Source organism: Arachis stenosperma, chromosome 8 (assembly GCF_014773155.1).
Source record: "Arachis stenosperma cultivar V10309 chromosome 8, arast.V10309.gnm1.PFL2, whole genome shotgun sequence".
Lineage (NCBI taxonomy): Eukaryota > Viridiplantae > Streptophyta > Magnoliopsida > Fabales > Fabaceae > Arachis > Arachis stenosperma.
In genome coordinates this window covers 49,880,782-49,903,402 of record NC_080384.1, presented here as the reverse complement: position 1 = coordinate 49,903,402, position 22,621 = coordinate 49,880,782, and the positions used below count along the sequence as shown (strand labels likewise).

The 22,621-nt window shown below is 30.6% G+C and overlaps 2 protein-coding genes across 2 annotated transcripts; one reads left to right on the top strand and one right to left on the bottom strand.

Annotated features, from left to right (window-relative positions):
* The first annotated feature begins 6,774 nt into the window (after positions 1-6,774).
* On the top strand, positions 6,775-12,816 carry LOC130945150 (amino acid permease 4-like). The gene is made up of 6 exons (XM_057873844.1): positions 6,775-7,029; positions 7,482-7,715; positions 9,825-9,918; positions 10,818-11,032; positions 11,381-11,514; positions 12,079-12,816. Exons 1-6 carry the CDS (start codon positions 6,915-6,917, stop codon positions 12,712-12,714), a joined length of 1,428 nt encoding a protein of 475 aa, XP_057729827.1. The 5' UTR covers positions 6,775-6,914; the 3' UTR covers positions 12,715-12,816.
* Positions 12,817-14,298: 1,482 nt separating this feature from the next.
* Positions 14,299-22,190, bottom strand: LOC130944212 (auxilin-related protein 2-like). Its single transcript, XM_057872422.1, has 8 exons — positions 21,330-22,190; positions 18,752-20,426; positions 18,202-18,322; positions 18,001-18,098; positions 17,751-17,816; positions 17,362-17,451; positions 16,740-16,916; positions 14,299-15,839 (listed from the first exon to the last, which is right to left on the bottom strand). The coding sequence occupies exons 1-8, from the start codon at positions 21,950-21,952 to the stop codon at positions 15,801-15,803; spliced, it is 2,889 nt and encodes a 962-aa protein (XP_057728405.1). The 5' UTR covers positions 21,953-22,190; the 3' UTR covers positions 14,299-15,800.
* Between the last annotated feature and the right edge of the window lie 431 nt (positions 22,191-22,621).

The window sequence follows — 22,621 nt, the reverse complement described above, 5'->3', positions numbered from 1 at the left end:
AAACTTCTTGGCACTAGGGCACTCTCGAAACAATAAAGAATGGATTCAGAACCATTCTGACACCGATGACAAGTGCTAGATAAAGCTAAGCCATGACCCAAATGAAACTCTGCCGTAGGAATAGCGTTATGAAGACTGAGCCAAATCAAGAACATGTACTTCTCAGGAATATACAGTCGTCATACCCACAACCAATTATCATGCTCATTCCAGTCAAACTTTCTTTTGACTAGCCAACTGTATCCACTCCTAACTGAGTAAAGTCTAGAAGATGCTACACTCCATGACCTACCCGAACTCTCTCCAGCATTCAACTAACAAGAGAAAGACCTTTGGCATCAATTTGACCCTTCCAAAGGAACTGTCTCATCATAGAAGACAATTTATCGCAAACTCAATTTGGAAAAAAAAGATACCTACATATGATAGACAGTAATGGATGCTGCAACAGAATTGATTCGGCAAAGTCTCCCTGCTTTATTTAGAAGCCTTCCTTTCCAATTAGCTAATCTTTCTCTCACCTTTTCAATCACTGAATGAAAAGAAGTCCTACTGGTACGGGAATGATTAAGGTTAACTCCAATATATCTTCCTAAGTCCAAAATAAAACATATTGAAGAAACACTAGTAAAAATATCTCTTCTACGAGCAGTCACATTTTTAGAATAAAAAGCTTTAGACTTTTCAAGATTTACTTTCATGTCAAATGCCTTGTAAAAAATGTTAAGAGAATGCATGACTATTTAGACCTGACTCTTTGTAGTCTGACAGAAAAGTAAAAGATCATCTGCAAACATCAAATGAGAAAATTTTGGACTACTCCTAGTGACAGAAACTGGTTTTCACACACCCTCGACCACCTTATGAGATATATAACAAGCAAGTCTTTCTATACAAAGCACAAATAAGTAATGAGACATTGGATCATCTTGTCTATGCCCCCTTCTAGGAGCAAAACTATCCAATCTATTCCCATTTTACATAATAGAAAGAGATGATGCACGAACACAATTCATAATCAAATTAACAGTAATGATAGAAAAACCAAAAGCAATGAGAGTACTCGCCAAAAACCTCCAATCCACCCTACCATAAAATTCAAAATTTTAAAACAAGAGTACCTTTTTTGAATTTTGTGTGCTTCATAAAATTCAGAATTTTTTGGACCACAATAATATTATCAGGAGCACCAGACCCGGAATAAAACCTTCTTGTAAAGGACTAACAATATCTGAAAGAAATGGCCGAAGTCGATTATTCAATACTTTGGTGATAATTTTATAAAGAGTAAATTAGCAATTATGCCTTCGAATTTGTAAAACGCTGACAATAATAACCCTAATATTTGTTAACGACAATTATACCCTCGAAAATTTTGAAAACGCAACAAATCTGTCCAACCGTAAAGAGAGCCCTTCTCTGTTAAACGGAGTTTGGCGATGTGGCAGACAGAATTTCAACTGGCATCCGTTAAGGCTTTCAGTCCCGTTTTTCCTTTATATGGAGATGAGAGAGAACATTTTCCCCAATTCACCAGAAAGATAAACCCTAACTACTGTCATGCATGGTGGAAGCAAAGGCATGTCCAATAACAATCGAAAGACAGAGTCAATGGAAAATAGTAGCTCTGAAGCGCTCGAAGAACACGGGAGCAAGCCCTATGACAGGACATGCTTCTGCCGTCTTCAGGTGGTGGCGTTGAAGTCGAAGACGAGGAGAAATCCAGGGAGATGGTTTCTCAGGTGTCCTCTATGGAAGGTATGTATGAATTGTCTAGTGAATATGTCCCCCTTCCCTATTGAGAATTGAGCTTGATGAATGGCTTCTGTGCTGGGCAGACGAAGAACAGTGGGTGCCGTTATTTTCAGTGGATGGATGAAACCAACGAAAAATCTGTTGGGCTAGAGGAATCATCCAAAAATGGAATACTAGTATGCAATGAATGTGGAGTCTTGAAAGGGAGATTTACCAGTGCTGAGATTGAGACCATACGCAGAGATGGAAAGATTTTATATTTACCTTTTTACAATATTTACAACTTGTTTTGCCATAACTTCTCTTAAGTTTGTACTGGCTACCACTCTGTCTCTCTAATTCATGTCGAGTTCTCTTTTTTATAGGTTTTCCTGTTGGTCATCTTCGTAAAAGCGTGCCGATTTTTTTCTATGGCCATGCTTTTTAAGTGTGGCAAAAAAAGTGTGGTCAAATTACAAATCAATGGCTACCCTTATAAAATCGTGACAAGAAAAATGTGTGTCGACAGGCCTTTTTTTTGTAGTTTACATACATACTAGGTGAACAACAACCACGACACTTTTGAAAGAGGTAATGGAGGAGTGAGCGAGAGAAGAGAGAGAATGTCTTCGAGTAATGGGGGAAGGCGTTGGTGAGCCATATATGTATTCAAATCCCATCGTCGGAGTTTTTGACAAAAAAAATTTATGGTAATGTAGGTTTTACTAAACGAAATGCTACATTTTAAAAAAGTAGGTTACCATTGGATTATTGACAATATGTGTGCGCCAGTTTAAAAAATTTTACATCACTAATTATCGTCGAATTTTTTAGTGAAAATAGAAATCTGACAGTAATTTTATTCCTCGCGACGAATTTAGCCTTATAATCGTCAAAAAATCTATCGGTAAAGCTGCTAATAAAAACCAATACTAAATGATAAATTTGACTATACTCAATGTATTTTTTATAGTAATATTTAAAATAAATATTTTGATTGAAAGTTAATTAAGACGTAATTATGAGAACACTTGTTTTGATCAATATTTGTCGTAAATAAAAAACGTCAATTTTACAACTATGGCAACAATTAGATTCAAAATAAAAAAGAGGGAAAAATAGTATTATATTTATGGAGGTTTTGGATTTAGTCGTTGGATATAGTGGTAAGTTAGACATCAAACTTTTAGAATAAAACATGAGGTGCCGGCCAAATACATGCAGAACGCAAAAATCACGCCATATAATAAGAAATTTTTTTTTAAATTAAGAGTGAAATTCAAACTCACAAATTTTTAGGTGAATATAAAAAAATTATGCCATTTGAATTATAGTTTGTTGACACAATATAATAAAAATCTTGCTTACAATAATTTCCAAAAAGAAAAAAAATGCTTTTTAATGAACTAAAACAAAGAAAAGCATAAGCAAGAATTGGTCATGCATGTCAATTGATTTTTCCTAGGTTTGAGTAACAACAACGCATTAAAGATTCACAAAAGGGATTCATACTTTCAAGTTTCAAACTCCTAGGTCCTAACTCCTAAGAGAGTTTTTGTATTCCGAATATAACCTTGATTAGGGTTTCATACTACTTAAACAAAATGACGGCGTTACTATATAACCCTACAATAATGATCAAATAATTTGGTAGACTTTTGTGAATTTGTAGGTTATATATGCATTTTTAAAGTAAATTAAAATCCTTAAAAACATACATTGTTTAATTTCTCCAAACTGTAGTTTTTCAAAAATCCTTACTACACTTTAATTAAACAAAAATTGAAATGAAAGATAAAAAAAAATTAATGTAAGAAGATGGGAAATAAGTTGTTCGGTCCCTTAAAAAGTAAATGTAATAGTGGAAAAAATGAGAAAAAGAGTAGTGAAAGAATAAACATGGACAATACATTAAAAGAAAATGTTTTAAAAATGGTAACTCATAAAAATGTTTAGTCGAGGTTTGAATTGCTATAATAGAAGAAAATCCCCCCTCCCATAAAAAAAATAAAGAAAAAGACGATATATAAATATTTTTGTAATTAAATTTAATTAAGTTGGTACAAATTTGATAAAAAAAAAATGCGTGCATGTATCATCGTTTTTTTTAGCATTTTTTAGCACACAATTTTTTTTTTGGTTAGAAAGAACATAAATTTATTGACATAACATAGAAATTTACATATAGCACAAATATTTTTATACATAACACAAATTTATTAATATGGCATAAAAATTGTTACATATAATATAAAAAAATTTATCCATATCACATATTTTATTAATTAGATGGGTCAATTGTGATCTTTTAAATATTTCTATGTTGTATATATTTTGTTATTTGAGTGTTAATGTTTTTAGACATGTAATCTATTAAAATTTTTTGCGCTGTGTATTTTTTCTGTGTCATACATCAAAATTTTTGTGCTATTCATCAAAATTTTTATGATGTGAATTAAAATTGATGTGCTCTAATTTTTTAAATATATATAAAAGAATAAGAAGCTAAGATGAAGAAGACTATGATAATGACGATGTTGTTGAAGAAGAAATGCAAAAAGAAAGATGCTCGAAAACGACAACAACTACATTCGAAAAAGAACCACACATATCGTTAGCGAAGAGAGACTTGTTCTATGGCTAGACTTTATGTGTGTTTTGAAGTAGGTATAATAAATCTTTGACTAATAGATAAATTTTATTCTTTCGATAAACTCAATATAGATATTAAGTTTGCAGAAGATATGAATCCTATGCAAATCTTTGAGTCCGTGTTGGTTTTATTGTAGAAAGAAAATCTCCATATTCTTGATCTCCATAGTTTACATAGTTTAGAGAGGATACATTCTCGAACAATATATGAGTGGATCAAAATTTGTGAATAGTTTGAATAAAGGTAAGGAAGTGAGAAGAGATAATGATTTTTCTTATAATGAAGTGGAAAAAGTATATGAATGCCAATTTATAAAGATAGTAGAAGACAAAGAAAACAGGTTACCTAAAATGTTTTGTATAAAAAAAGGAAATAGAATGAAAAAAAATGACTCAAATGACTCTTAGGCAGGGCCGGACCTCTATATATTGTAGTGGGGGCAAGCGCCCCACTACAATTTGAATTTTTTTTAGTAGTATATAATAATAATATTTATTTGTCCTCATTAAATTATTGAATTTGACTACACAATAATTTTTTACTCAACTTTTAGTATTTAATAGTCAATTTAAAAATTTTATATTAGATGTTTATTAGAATGATCGATTCTCAATTTAAATAAGATTGGTGTTCTTTTTTAGAAATGAACTCAAAAGATATTAATCTTTTTTTAAATTAGTTTTACTTTTTCTTGTAGCAATTACATTACTTGAAAGAATTTTTTTAACTATGAATATCACTGAAAGTTGCTTTTATTTAATGATATATATAGAAAGAGGGATATTTCGATTGTATTGATAAAAAAAAGATTACTCAATTTTTAAAAAAAAAATATAAAACCTAATAAATAGAATTCTAAATTATATATTATTTTTTAAATTACCATTTTAGTATTTTAATTTGTAAATTATATATTTTGAAAACTAATAATATTTTACAATAACAAAATACAATTATAACAATAATTATGCTATATGTACATAAAAAGTAATTATTCGTATAGAATACATATTGAAATATAAAATATACATTGAAAATAAATTAAACAATAAATATATTTATACACAAATACATAATAGCTGATGAATAATTTGATAGCTGATTTTTATATACATATACTATTTTATTATAAAAATTATTAGAATTTATCTATCTTGTATTCTAAAAACACATATTAAAATTACAAACTGAGAATATTTTTGTTGAAAATATAAAAAATTTAAATTTTCAATGCATTTATTTTATAATTATTAAATGAAAAATTTAAAATATTCCACTAATGGTAAGCTTGTCATGTGTCCTTAGGATACATATTAGCTAAACCCAAATTATTATTATGTTATATATATTTTGACCCCACTGTCAAAATTTTTTGGATCCGTCACTGCAGTCTTAGGTATGTACAGATTGTGTTAGAAAAATTTAACCTGCATTTAGGTAAAATGTCCAATTTGAATCATCACTTTGCAAACCGTATAAAATTTTGTATGTTTGGAATTTAGAAATAGCTATTAGACAAAATTTATAGAGAATTAAGTTAGCTTTAAAACGAACTTTGAAAAAAGTCAATCAGATAACACAACTTGAGATATTTACGAAATATTGTTAGTATATCAGGCTGGTTCGTTATAGTGTAATTTTCTATTATAATCTTCTAACAGATTTATATATCTAATTAAATTTGAATTTAATTTTGTACTAAACTCAAAAAATAAAGATATTTTTTATTTTTTTAGTTTTTATGTACTTAATTGAATATGGAGAAATTATGCCATTTGAGCTATTACTCATTGACAAGGTTTAAGATTATTTATACACATTAGGATCTATTTTCATATTTTTCAAATTAGATATGTTAGTGTTTTTAGTATATTATCTTCTAATATTTTATCATGAAATTAAAATTTAAATTACTAAGAATTTAATTAATGAATTGGTTATTGAATAATAAATATGATAAAGAAAAACTGAGATGTTACAATTAAACTGAATAACATAAAAAATTTAAAGGGACTATTCGCATCATTTACTGATACAATATTATACATCTTTAATAACAATTACTCTCCTAATTTAAATAAATTAAAAATATCAACTTATTTTCTCGAAATATCCAATAATACCTTTAATTAACTTAGTTGAATAGATATTAATTACACGTGTTCATTTATTTACAAATATTTTTTATTTATTAATACAATTTTTTTAAATCCCATTAAAATTCATTTATTACTTTTTTAAACACACGTCTATTATTTTATTTGAAAAATTATTTAAAAATTAAAAGAAAAATGAGTAGATAAATCTATATTCAACTAATTTGACACATTTGTTGTTAGTCACAAAAAAAAAATTTGACACGTGTGTCAATCCTTGACCTTTTTTATTCAAAGCGCCATAATTATTGCTCCTATTTAATTCAACGAACCAAACCCTTTTTTCGCATTGCATCTTTTATTCGTGAATTTTTGAATGCAACTTATTAGTTGCAACTTGCAAGGCTGAAAACTCATATTTGGTGTCTCCAATGAATAACACACCAAAGATGATTGATGAAAACTCTTCCGCCGCCGCAACAACCACCGTTAGCCACCATCACGATGCCTCACTTTACGATGACGACGGCCGCCCAAAACGAAAAGGTAACAATTAAAATTAATCCAATCCATGTATGTTATTATCACAATCTCTTCCTCTTCTCCTTTCTCATTTTAGTTTTATAAACGAGATGAACAAAAAAATTTGAATTCAAGTCTTTTATGATTTTCTTGTAATCAGTTCTATTTTATTTTCTCGAGTTCTTTTTTTCTTTGTTAAAAAAAAAAATGAATTTGAGTTTGGAATTTGCTAGCGGCTCTCAAATTTTTCAGATTTTTCCGGAAATAAAAAATTAAAATAATATTTACTTAATAAATATTAAACACACATAGCTCAATAAATGTACCTTGAAAATAACGAAATACAGCTGTGTTAGATAGATAACACTAGGCTAAGAATAATTGAAGAGAATTTCAATGGGGTTTTATTAACTTGCAGATTAATTATTATTTTAAATGGAATAATTTGTTATGATAATATATATTTTTTGGTGCAGGAACTGTGTGGACGACAAGTTCTCATATAATAACAGCAGTGATTGGATCTGGAGTTTTGTCGTTAGCATGGTCGATAGCACAATTAGGTTGGATTGCTGGTCCTATTGTTATGATCTTCTTCAGTCTCGTCACGTTGTATACTTCATATTTTCTTGCTGATTCTTACCGTGTTGGAGACTCTCTTACTGGCAAGAGGAGTTACACTTACATGGAAGCCATTGACAATATTCTAGGTAAGTAATACAAACAAAACTAATTATAAATTATGAGTTTACAGGGAGATGACAATTAAGATATTGATAAATATTATATTAAATAATTTAATTAAATATGTTAAATTATTATCTTTATATAAAGATAAGAATAGTCAATGTTAGATATATTAATACGGGTATTTTATGATGTGATATTATTTGACTGTTATTTTGTCTCTTATTATTTGATATCAACTAAATTGAAAAATAAATTTGTTATAAAAATTTTTTACTATTTTTATTTTTTAAATTTTAAAATCAGAAATAAAAGGAAGTTGGTTTATTGGTTTATGTTAATTTATAAGAAAGTTGACGTTCTAGACTTTTTTTTCCTAAAATATTTTATATGAATAAAAAATTTAAATTGAAAATTTTAAAAATTTTATGTGTGTAATAATTTTAAATTAGACAGATATTTTATGTTAAAATATTTATTATTTTTTGGTATCTAATAATGTATTATAAATTTTAATACAAATTAATTTAATTATATTAAATATATATTAAAATTAGTCATTAAAAATAATTATTAATATAGAATATATATATTAAAATATAAAATATATATTAAAAATAAATTAAATTTTATATATTTATATATAAATATATAATAACTGATTTTGATGTGAAAATAATATTTTTAAAACTACTCAAAATGTGATTAAACTTGAAGGCTCTATCTGCTTATTGCTGCTGGAGTTAAGAATTTAGCTACGATTCCTTCCATTTAAGGTTTTTATATATATATATATATATTTAAAATTTTGAAAAATGTTTTTTTTTCCTTTTCTTAAGAAGGTACTTGTTTCTTTTGGTTTCTCTAAATTAGAAAAAAAAAGAAACAAAAAGGAAAAAAATTAAAAGACGCGTGTTCTTTATTTGTTAACGCACCGCGTGCATTTAAAATTCAGTTTCAATTTAACACGTTTGTAGATTTAGTTTGTTATTTACTAGAGAAAGATCCGTGTGATAAAAGGAAACGAAAATCTTAATAAGAAAATATAAGGAAAAAAAAAGATAAAATGAAAATAATAAATGCGATTAAATCTGTAACCTGTAAAATTTGTATATATATTCATATATAACTAAAAATTTATAAATGTATCTAAAATATCAGTATTTCAGTCATCTTAATTATTAATTTTAATTAATATATATTATATATAATTTTTATAATTAAAATTACTAATTAAAATTATTAAAATATCAGTTTATATACTTAAAATCTGCTCCATAACTTAACCATTATTGTATATAATATTTATTTTATACATATATTTTTGTACAATCATATTACATTAACACAAAAAACATTAATCACTTGTATAAAAATATATATTGAAATAAGAAATGATCATACATGAAATTCATAATAACATTTTATAAATAATATAATTAATAAAAGCAATTATTAATATTGTCAAATTTGATTCACACTTATAATGAAATTTCATAAATAATAAAAAATTATATATATGTGTGTATAATAAAAATAATAAGAGTATTAAAATATAGTGTAACTGATTTTTGGTACGGACTATTATGAAAGTTTGATTATTATGATATAAAAAATTGATTATTTTATAACTAAACACTTTGTTAAAAGATATTTACAATAATATATATAAATATACATAAATATATGATGTATAATTTATAGTTTCTTTATGTTATATTTACGAAATCGTATAATGATTTACAAGCAGAATCTTCTTTGGAGATGCATGTTGAGGAGTTATAGATAATCTTATATTTGTTTATTTGCCTTTTTTTTTGTTAATTGCAATCACATATTCACATAACATTAAAAATGGCACATGGAAGTTGAAGATGTATTATTTTAATATTTTTCTTACGATAGATTTTACATATAGTAGAGTATATCACTTTACGTATAAAGTATTATGATTTAATCAATAAGAGAGGAGTAATATTTTAATTCAAGTTTGATCAAATAAATATATATAAATTTTTTTTATTGATTTATATTATAAAGTTAAAAAAATTAACTTATGGTATACCAAGTATAATACCTTAAAATTAAATATTTCTATAAATAATATTGGATATGCCATAATTGTTTTGCAGGAGGAAAAAATTTCATCTTTTGTGGAATAATGCAGTATATGAATCTTTATGGAACTGCAATAGGATATACAATTGGAGCTGCTATGAGTATGATGTAAGTTTTTCATCTTTGAAGTGTTTAAAATTAAACTTCGAAACTGAATTTCAATGTGGTCAATAATAAATATATTCAGGATTTTTTTAAATAAATAAAATAAAGTTAATATTTATGCATTTGTGCGTTTGTCTCGATAAGTATTTATTTGTACAGACACAAATTAAAAATGAATGTAATTAATACAAACTATGAAACATGTTAAGCTACTAAAATCAGGAGTTATCTAATAATACGGGGTTTGGGTAATAGATTGCGACCCTAATTTCAAATTTTATCATTGTTAATGTATCAAAGAAAATCAACGAATAATGTTGAATGATAATTATAAAAAGAGATCATTTTTAATAATTTAATGTTGATACATTATAGTAATGAGTGGTAAGTTAAAATAATTTAGTATTTTTTTAATAAATTTAAAATTTTTCTATATAAAAAATTTGAATGTTGAGCTTTATTTAAAAAAAAAAATTTGTTTCTCATAATAGACCAACTCGGTCAGATCAACTCAACTCAATTAGTCATATTTCACTACATTTTAGATAATTAGTCTAATTTGTGTTTACATTTGTTATTAGTCAATAATATCTAATTAAGTATTTTCATTTATATGAATAGTACCTAAAAATTAAACTCTAGGACAATACTAGTCAAATAAATAAATAAATAAATATAAACTAGTTAAAAGAAAATTCAATTATATATTGTCTTGTTATTAAAATTATTTGAATCTTAGCATAATTATTTTTTATTTTTTAAAAAAACAGAGAGAGAGAGAATTAGTGTAAAATACTTTATACTTGTATGCATTGACATTAGTCTAATATATTATGCAATTTCTATGATTGACAATTAATTATGTTTGAAATTGATTAAAATTTATTGGCTTTGGTTGGTAGGGCTATCACAAAGACGGATTGCATACATTCTTCTCATGGAAAAAACTCATGTCATGTTTCTGGCAATCGTTACATAATATGGTTTGGGGCAATCCAACTTCTATTTTCTCAAATTCCTAATTTTCATAAAATGGGATTGCTCTCAATACTTGCTGCAGTCATGTCCTTCACCTATTCCTTAATTGGTCTAGCTCTTGGAATTGCTCAAATTTCAGGTTATCTTAACTTATTTTCCTACTTAAATTTGCTTGATACAGCTAACACTCTCTTTTGTTAAACACATAAATCATTATATGCATTAATGAGGAAAGGTTTAATTTGGTGGTATTTTATATTTTAGTCAAATTTTGAAATTGTCAATTAATCAAAAAAAATTTTTTTTACCATAAAAACTAAAATGAGTACTTTAAAAATTTTAGGACTAAAAATAAGCATAAGGGCAATCTAAAAAATTAAATTGAACCTCTAGGTTATGATAATAATAGAAAATAAAAAGTAACTTATGATCTGAAAACATCTGAAAATTGTTGTCTAATATTTTGTTTGTTTGGATCTTAAAACAGAAAATGGTACTTTCAAGGGTACCATAGCAGGAGCTGAAGCAGAAACACAGGCCAAAAAAGTGTGGGCAATATTTCAAGCTCTTGGCAACATAGCCTTTGCATATTCTTATTCTAATATTCTCATTGAAATTCAGGTATACCCTTTTTTCTATTTCCTAATCATTAGTTTTAAAATAAATGCCGCTCCATTAATACATTTGAAAAAAATGTATTTAGATACATATGTATTCTAAATATATTAGTTATGCAAAAAAATGCTATGTACAAAACAAATCAGCTTTTCTATAGAATTTATATAGTCTAAAGTAAAGAAACACATAAAGTGATAAAATAAAGTGTCAATCACTATTGAATTTGTAACTCTTATCATATATGAGTCTTATTATCTCAATTTAATAGTGATTTACTCTTCACTTTATTATTTTACTATTTTTCTCACTTTGAATAAGTTTGATCCGTTTGTGTATAAATACATGCGTTGTTTAATTCATTTTTAAAGTATATTTTGTATTTCGATATATATTTTATATAAATAACTTAAATTTTATGTATATCTAGTATGATTATTGTTCAATATACTAATTTGGTCAAGCGAATTTATTTTAAAATTTAATAGAAAAGACTTCTTCTTTCTTTTTTTTTCATATATAAATTAATTCGTATATAGTAATAATGATAATAATATACTGACTAAACAGGATACTATAAAATCTCCATTTGAAGTAAGAACAATGAAGACGGCCACAAATGTGAGTATTGCAACAACCACAGCATTCTATGTTCTTTGTGGGTGCATAGGTTACGGTGCATTTGGAAACTCAGCACCAGGGAACTTACTAACAGCATTTGATAAGCCATTTTGGCTTATTGACATTGCAAATTTGGCACTAGTCATTCACCTTGTGGGAGCATACCAAGTTTATTCTCAACCCCTCTTTGCATTTGTTGAAGAACAGGCAACTAAAAGATGGCAAGTAACAGGAAAAGAACACAAAATTCAAATCCCATTTTTACCCTCATACAACCTAAATACATTTAGACTAGTTTGGAGATCATTGTTTGTTGTGGTAACAACTTTTATAGCAATGTTGGTTCCATTCTTTAATGACATATTGGGAGTGATTGGGGCACTAGGATTTTGGCCCTTAACAGTTTATTTCCCTGTGGAGATGTACATCAAACAAAAGAAGATGCCAAAATGGAGTGGGAGTTGGATTTTTTTACAAAGTTTAAGTATGTTTTGTCTCTTAGTAACAGTTGCTGCCATGATTGGGTCCGTGGTTGGTATCATAGTTGACCTTAATGCATATAAACCATTCAGCGCAAGCTTGTAGCCAACATTCTAGGTTAATTACTTGCGTTTTATTTTTCAATTGTTCATTCATTCACTAGTTTATTATTACCACACTAATTAATTAATCCTTTTTTTTTTATCACTCCTCATTCTTACTTCCATTTTCTTCTTTCTTATTCTGCTTTGATTATTTATTTATTTTGGTTTAGCCATTTTCTTCTTTTTTTTTTTTTAAGATACTGAATAAAGTCTATTATAGGAAGAATTAAGTTTGACATAGTTTGACAAGTTAATAATGTTTAAATAGTAATTAAAATTACTTTTAAACATGTAATTACAAAAATGGGCCTACTTAAAATGTTATTTTGTCTTATCTTTTTTATTTTGTTCCATTGTTATTGTAATTATTATTACTTGTTTCATTATTTCTTGGTCATGCATATAAAAAGTCGATTTTATTTTTTCATTTTCTAATTTTCAAGTAATAAAATTAAATTTAGAGAATACACATAATTCAATTTATGAAATAAGGGGCATACTACAACTTAAAACAAATGACAAACGAAATTCAATAAATTGACAAGAACATAATCCTAACGTATAATTGAAATGCTAATCATTATGCATGAATGCTACAAATCAGCATGTTAATTGTTATTAGGGCTAGAAGCGAATAAAATCAACTCATGACCCATCTTAAGTTTAAAGTTGAATTTGAATTTTGAAGTCAAATATTAAATTAATACACATATTATGTATTTTATATTTTTTATTTATTAATAATTAAGAACATATAATTTTATACATATACTTAATTATAACGCTCACATTTGTTAAATATACGAGTACATTATTTTTTATTTTTGTCATTAAAATTATAATATATTTGTTTATTTTATTATAGGTTGAATAAGTGACAAGTCTTAAATTATTTATGATGGAAAAGAATATATCTATAATCTATATATAATGTTTTTATATGAAATTTATAGTAATCTTTTTATATATATAATTTTGAGAGACAACATAAACTATAAACTATAATTGATAGATAAAAATATCATAATTTATTTATATAAAAATTATATATTATATTCATGTTATTTGAATTAGCTCACAAATTTTTGGTAAACTAAGTCTGAATTTTACTAAAGATGTTCATGGATCGAATTTAATACGTATATCCGTGGCGTTTTATCTGAATTCAATTTGAAAATTGCAAATATTAATCTGATCCGCAATATTATCGGATCAAATCTAATCATACCAATCTGCACACTAGTAGAATCAGATTACGGATTTTAAGTATATATTTACATATCCATGGATCCACAAAAAGGAAATAAGTAAGTATTCATTTTATATTTTATTTCAACTTATAATTATCATATATGTTGTATTATTTAATTTTTATTATTTTAAAAAAATATGTTTAATAATATTTTTAGAGTAAACCTGTTTAAAAGAGTGAAAAAAAACTATTAGTATTTTTTAGTAAAAATGAGCTTTTAAAAAAAATGTTGTTTTTTGGAGATATATTCAATACCATATCTGACTCGATTCACAAATGTGTGAATCAAATCCAAGATTAAAAAACGTAAATGTTAATACATATCAAATGATTTTAATACACGTCGAATTAAAATTTTGGCCATATTTGTTCCGATCGAATCCATATTCACCTCCTAAACTCTAGAAATGGACTCGACTATTCACCTCTTAAACTCTAGAAATGGACTCGACTATTAATGTGTTGAGTCGTAAGCTGAACCCGAGCTTGGCTTAACTTGGCTCAATTCCCACCCAAATTGCTACTAGGATCATTGCTGTCAACTTTGAAGTTATCTTCAAGACTAATAAATTTCCTATTTTGTAAATGTAAAGGAGATTGAAATTTAAATTCAAAGAGCAGACAAATAAAATAAATGTCTTATAAACACCCTATAACTTATTCATGATCAATTACGAAATTCTGACTGACCGAAAAACCCATCATCATCAAAGATGCACATAATTGATTAAGTAACTTCCTATGCCAATCAAAACATGCACTGAGAACTGAGAAGTGACCAAGCCAATTGATTAATACCGGTTAATATATACTAAGAGCAAGTCGAATTGGCTTGTTCGTTCTGACTTATATAATATACAGGCATGCAGCATGCTCTAAACAACCACAAATGACAAAAGTAATGCTAGGAGGGAAACATTTAACACAACCAGAAAATTAAAAGAAACCTGGTATAAAGTTCGAATAACCTTGCCCCATAGCAAGGATTAAAGGGAGTTGCAGAATGGACACGCCCCTCATTTTTCCTCGGTTTGAGTCAATAGAAAAGATAAAGGATCATTTTTCACATTCCCTACCTTCTTTTCAACGTCCAAACAATGCATTAGAAAAACAATTCAATTTTAGTTTCCCAAAAAATGAAAGAAGAAAGAAGACAATTTCAGATCTAATGAAAATAAAACAATATTAGCCATTCCATAATCCAAAGGTAATTGAGTCATCAGAGTTCAAACCACGTCCAAACGACAAAGAACACTCTAGAACACGCTCAATGAATGGTAATGTTTTATGCAAAAGATCAATTGACATTTTTCAACTCAATCATAATACACTGTATGACTGTAATGCATTTGCACATTCTGATATCAATCCACACGATGGTATAACATGTATTCAGTAGATCACTATATAACAAGTTATGTGAGTGAGAGAGAGAGAGAGAGAGAGAGAGAGAGAGAGAGAGAGAGAGAGAGAGAGAGAGAGACTCATGAGCTCAGTTTGATAGAAATAATGAATTAAATTGACAGAGATGCCTAATAAGAAAAAGAAGAAAGAAAGAAAAATATTTTACACAAACAAAACATGCCCCCGAGGAAGAATGTCCATGGCACCAAAGACTTAACCATTTTCCTGTGAAAACATTGGGGCTTCTTGAGGCTATGCAAGGAAAGCAATGTTTCTCCATCAATGCAATGCAATACAGCAGCTCAGAATTGAAACAACATGCAATAGGGAAGGGCACAGCTGAAGCAGGGTTTGTGGTCCTTTCTCAACAGACTAGGTTGATGAGCAATGCAAACTACTAGGTTTGTGGTCCTTTTCTAATAAAGATGTTATTAGAAAAGCTCCTCTGAATTGAACTTATTCCATGCTTCCTGTTAAAATATTTCAAGTATTCAGGGGCAGGGGAAAAATTGAAGGCACCACAGCATTCTAGACTTGGGAAAAGAGAAATAATATACCAGAACGCTCATGTCAATTTTTTTCTTTTAAAAGAAAAAAAAAATTGAAAATAGCAGATAAAAGATAGTCCTTTATCCACCAGACGTAGCAAGAAACCTCGTAAAATTTATTAAAAAAAAGGGGTAAAAGTTGTGAAGTGCAAACTATTAGAAATTTACATGTTAATGGTTTAAATGCGCTATGACATCATGCAATTTGTATGAACAATTAGTCGATTCCACCTAATATGACAAGGTGTTATGAATTTGATTTAGAATATTTTGAAGTTTGTGAATCCAATGGGCCACTCTGTCACCAGCAGATTCGAACTTGAGACTATCAAAAAGGAGACAAGCTTGCCTACCAATTCCGTATGACATATATTAACAATTGTATTTTTTCTATTGTAATTTTTAAACAACTCAGCAATTCTCCTAGCCCAAAGACACGAACCCCCAAAACAAACAAAAAATTAAAGACACCAGTAACCCCAACACTGCCACTATTGTGTCTCTTTCCCTTCTTTCTTTGTCTCCAAGTATCTCTTAGTCTCTTCTTGTTATTTGTTAGTTACTAGTACTAGAATTGAGATTTTATTATATTTAAGAGTTTCTTGGTGATGATGACTGTTTACGTTCTTAAATGTGACTTGTGATGTCTCTATATTGGCAATTTTATCAATTATTTTCACAATTTGCGCAACAATTCCTGATGTGAATTGCGATTTGATAACCACGCTCCAATCTAACTTGATTGTCATTTTCAACTACTACTTTCATTATAAAGAATTGATTAAAGAGCATAAAAAATTTGCATAGAAGAGCCTGAAATACCTTTAACAGATCAAACACCTTCTCGGCAATATATTTCTGTTGAAGTGTGGCACCCTTCTGTTGCACTTTATCAGGATGAATGCACAGTGTAGCTTTCCTATAAGCCTTTTTAACAGCAGCGCCTGTAATTAAATCAGTCAAAGAAACTGGTTGCCAACCACATTCAGGCCACAGCACCTGATCATCATTGATAAAGAATCTAGTCAACATAAATATAAAAAATTATACCGAAAAATAAATACCAGAAAAGCAATATAAACTAAGCTAAAGGACCCATTTGACTGGTTCAAGATTCATGACGAAAAATATGATTTGGTAGAACATGTTAATTATGCACTTGTTATCAATAAAAAAACTAATATAAAATATGGCCTCAACATTTTTGGGATACATGTATCATTTTCCAGATGTTAATTATGCATTTGTATCAAAATAAAATAAACTATGGCCACAAAATCCCAGTGATACATGTACGATTTTGCAGAACATGTTAAATATACACTAGTCATAAATAAAATTATGGAAGATAAATAGATAATCCAAGTCATTATACTCATGGCCACTATAGATCTGGAATACAGAAAATTCAGATATTACCAAACTACGTCAACAAAGTACATACATATTGTAAGGTGGAGAGCAAAGCACGCAAGTTCCCCTCCTTTCCTGCAGCCCAGCGCTTAATTTCAAAATCCAGTGTCTCTGCAAGCCTCTGAATTCGGAAAGGTAAAGTTCAATGAAAAAAGAAAAACAATAAAACATGGCATAAAGCCATAAACAAATGCAAATTAATGGAAAACTAATAAGACAAATCTTAAATAAGAACACACTACAATATTAAAACAGAAAAAGAACACCTGCATCAGATAATATAAAAAAAAGCCAAGAAAGGAGTGATGACAAGCCCCTTCCCCCCAACCCAAAAGAAAAGATAGACAAAGGGAATGCATCTATATGAGCATATTCTCCTCCCCTCTCCAATTTATAAATCTATAAATATAGACAACTCACGTGTCTCTCAGCTTGCTCTCTTTGAGTTTGTAGATCCCGTTGGTTCTTCTCAGCCAATGCTTTTGCCTGGTACAAAACAAACGGTCATAGGTTGACAAGCTAGGGCAGAGAGAGAAATAGTAAGACTTCATTTTTAAAGAATGCACAAACTTCTGCTTTAAGTCAAGTTTAAAGAGCACGATCTTCACTATTATTTGTAACAAGACACCAAAGAAATCAAATTAAGTGGCAAAAATGCACTAATACATACCGCACGCTCCTGTGCCCTCTGGTGGCGTTCCATCCTGGCTCTTCTTCTGTCTTCACTTTCTCCTTCAACTTCCTGAAATTCTCCTGATGATGGAGCAGCTTTAAACAATAAAAGAACGGGGACAAAAAGAGCCAAGTAAGCAGAAAACAAGATAATTAATCATTGCATCACTAGGAAAATATATTGAACATGCAAACCTACTTCCAAAAATGGAGGAAAGATCATCAACAATATTAACCGATGATGCTTTCTTCATGCTTGAAGATACACTAGTTGATTTCCTAGTTACATCTGACTGAAATTGGGCATCAAATACAGAGTCCTGGAAACAAACAAGTACAGAAAATTAAACAGAGAAATTTGCAATAGTTTCATGCTAGCATTAAAGTGAATGACAATACACTTACATTTTGTTTTGCTTAACAGGAAAATAATTTTTGAACTTTAAATAGTACTCAACCCAAACAATATAACTAGCAACATTTACAAATTTGATTTTATCATTATGTATAGCTTTTTTTCTTTTTTATATTTTATTCTCGTGATGTAAGGAGAATCTGTTCGATCTTTGTTCATCTCTTCATCTTAAATCTTAATCATATTCTTATGTTGATCCGAAAAAAGTATCACTACTATGACTTCAAACTTTTGGGATTTAGTTATCATGATGGGAAGAGACAACACAACCCAACCAGGCATTTGCCACTGTATATTAGTCTAAATAAACAATGTTTAACAACGTGGTACTTACTGAAGAGCTAGTCCTAGGAGGCCTTGGCACACTGCTGGCTCGTGAACCCATGCTGAAGAATGATTCAAGATCATTTTCGTTATTTTGTTGCTTCATCCTTGCAGCAGCTGCAGCTCTTTCTCGAGCTTCTGCAGCAGCCCTTTCCCGAGCCTCAGCAGCAGCTCTTTCTACTGCAGCACGTTCTGCTTTAACACGTGCCTCAGCTGCAGCTTTTTCCCGTGCAGCCTTGTCCCTAGCCTCCTTTTCAGCCCTTTCCCTTGCCTCAGCTGCAGCCTTTTCAGCTCTTTCCCTTGCCTCAGCTGCAGCCTTTTCAGCCCTTCCCTTTGCCTCAGCAGCAGCCCTTTCACGGGCTTCAGCTTGTGCTCTCTGAACTGCAGCCCTTCCTGCGCGTTCTCGAGCTTCAGCATTGGCTTTCCCAACAGCTGCCCTCTCAGCCCTTTGGCGAGCTTCAATAGCAGCCCTTTCACGGGCTTCTCTAGTAGCTCTTTCAACAGCTTGTCTTGCCATTTCTCTTTCTCTCTCCCTCTCAAGTCGCTGTCTTTCTTTTTCTTTCTCCTCCCTTTCCTTCTGCTGTCGCTCAAGGTCTAACCTTTCCTGCCTCTCTCTCTCTTCTAGTATAGCTCTGTCATCCTTTTCCATTTGCACAGTTTCTCTGCTTCTAGCAGCCTTTGTACTTTCTCTCTCCCTAACTTCTTTTGCATGCCTAAATTTAGCTTGGGCTTTGTCCATAGCCTCCTTCATAGCTGCAGCAGCAGAGTTCATTTCTATTTCTTCATCAGGAAAACCATTTCCAAGGTCTTCGTCATTAACATGATTTCTGCCCATGGCAAAATCTTCTAGTTCATCAAACGGAGATGTAGAGGATAACTTTGCTGCAGCAGGAGCAGATTGAGGAACCTGAGAAAATCGAGCGGAACTCGGAAATGACGAAAATTGACTATCCTTTCTGGCATTGGTAGTAGAAGTAGATGAACCTGTTCCTGACTTGTGGATATGTACTGGACGTGGAGGAGGTGGTCTTGAAGGTGGCGGAGCAGCAGTTGGTTGAGTAAAAAGGGGAACCTCTGATACTGTTAGCCATATATCATCACTAGATTCCAAATTTTCTTCATATGTTGGAGGCATATCTGCCTGAATATTAGTCTGTCTAAAACCACCATTATCATATGGAGGAGACGTAGACCTGTGGCGTGCTGGTTTATTAGAATTAGATGAGTATGTAGGAACTTCAAATGGAGCTTGATGAAACTCATTCTCCTGTTCAGCATGCATCTTGTTTTGTGAGTGTCTCTCAGGGCTCCTAATATATGATTTCTCAACTGATTCTTTGTCTCTAGTCCAACCAGTGCTTGCATTTGACCTTTGGGGTGGGGAACTGCTACCCTTCCTGTTACTTCTCTCTGATGAGAATGCTGGCACAGATTGTCCAAGTCCATCAAAGGGATCAATATCATCATAAACTACACCATTTGAATTCGATGACCTATCATTTTTTGTACTTCTTGAACTGCTAGGTTTACTAATTTCTTCCAACGGGTCAGTAAAGTGGCCTGATGTAGAATCCACTGGACTAGAAGCTGATTCAAATACATTGAATGGGTCTTCTGTAGCAGTGGGAGCTGTTTTAGATGCATTGATTGTAGGTTCTGATGACAAACCAACATCGGGAGTGGACCTGTGAATCAAACCATGTGATTATGAAGACATTAACCAATATGAAAGAATAAGGGATTGCTTCATCTCTCTATATTTTCTACTTTCATTCCCTAGGGTTTTTTAAGTACTAATCAATTAAGATATATAGCAACAAAAATCTTCATAAGACCCTGAACAAAGAAAATGCATTTGTCAAACTCTTCAAGTATGTCAGTAACAACGAAAATAAAATGATCATCATCTGATTCCTAGATAAAATGCATTGCATAGCAAAGAAAAATCAATACATTCTATCTCAAAAGTTACTACAACTGAAAGGATAAGCCCTTGAACACAAAACAAAAACATTGAGCTTAAATACCCATGCTTTCATAATCCCATGTATAAAAAGTTTCCAGTATCACTCAAGGTTTCCACTTTCCACCTATAATTATACACTTCAAGAGTGCCACACAAAATTAAACCACTGAAAAAATTCATCTCATTGTTATTCTAAAATGACATGTCACTAACTAGTCCGAAGCTTTTAAACCCTTACCAATGGAAAGGTCTGTTCACTCATCTAAATACATTTGAACATAGGAGAATCAAAACTCCCTGAAACTTCTCTGGCACTTTTTCTGGAAAGGAGACACTACTAGTGCTCAGTCAATTGCACATTAATTCTCAGCATATTTCACTCATCTTGCCAGTTTACTATAGTATCACAGCCTCACATGTTAATTCCGAACACTTGAATAGGCATTTTTCTCTCCCACAGGTCACTAAACCTCATGTCTCACTAGTCACTAGTCACTAGTCACTACACCATCATCCACAAGTTCATATGTTAAAAAATGCACACTAGCACATCAACTAATCAAGTAGAAAAAAGCTTTTCAATATTCGAACGATGCATGAAAACAAGGTCAAAAAACCATACCCATCATTAGAACTCTTACTGCTTCCAAATCCAGGTAACAATTCATCAAAATCTGCCACACCTTTATCCTCCTTCTCCAATCTACTCCCACTGGAGCTCTTCGAATCTTGCTCCGCCTTTCCGAATCCTCCGAGCAGATCATCGAATGCGCTGCCACCGCTTCCACTCCCTCCGCTGGCACCAGCGAAAACGTCCTCATATGCAGCCTTCGACGATGACGTCGTGCTCTTCAGGCCAGGTACGCCGTCGAAAATGTCGTCGTCATACACCGGCTTGTCGTAAACCGGCGGCAAATTCACGGACCTGGAGCTGGAGAACATAGAGTCTAGGTTGAACGCCGCGTCGGAGGTTCCTCGCCCGTCCGATTTATCGGCGAACCTGGCGGAGCCTCCGAATATGTCGCCGAAGCCGCCGGAATCTTGAGTCTTGTGGTCGGAGAAAAGGGAATCGGTGCCGCCGGAGAAGGAATTGGAGGTTCGAGGTGGCTTGGAACCTAAATCGAAGTTGAGTGAAGAACTGGCGGTTGCGAAATTGGAGGATCCTTTAGCTGCGGCCATCGGAGCCGATTTACCTTGGGGTTTGAACCCGAAATCGGTAGCTAAGAGACCATCGAAATCGTTCATCGCGAAAAGAATTCAAAATTCGAAATCAAATTCAGCGCGAGAAGGATCTGGTAGTGGTGATGGTGGTTGGCGGTGGCGAAAGTATCCTCCGAGTAGTGGTGGCGATGGTGGAAGTGGGTGAGGGGGGTGGGGTGAGGTGTGCGAGGATACAGGGAAGGAAATGGTGGAGACTCAACTGCGAAGTGGTTTAACCTTTTTTTTATTTGGTGTGTTAGTTTCGGATTGTTAGTGGTTAATTGATAATGATTAAGGCTTAATTGATTGTTGCTTATTATTTGGTTTGGGTAGGCTTTGTCTGTTGCTTCTTGACTTTGCTTGTGTGTGATGTTTGTTTCTTCTTCTTCATGGTCATGGCATGAATAAACATTTTCCTTTATTCTTTTGGAATCGAATCATGTTATTTTGGAGTAAAGGACCACGCAAGGGCTTTTCTATTTAGGAAAAATTTGACGAACTTTTTCTTTTTAACATTGTATTAGTATGGGTAAAATCCTTTATGATAAATCAAACTGGGTGTTAAACACTATTATGGCCATTTACAAAACATTAGTAACAATTTGTATTTTTTCAATTAAAATAATATTTTTTAACAAAATGTCAACGACGTTTTGTGTTTTAGTAATTAAAATAATATTTTTTATTACAAAACATCAGTGATATTTTGTTCTT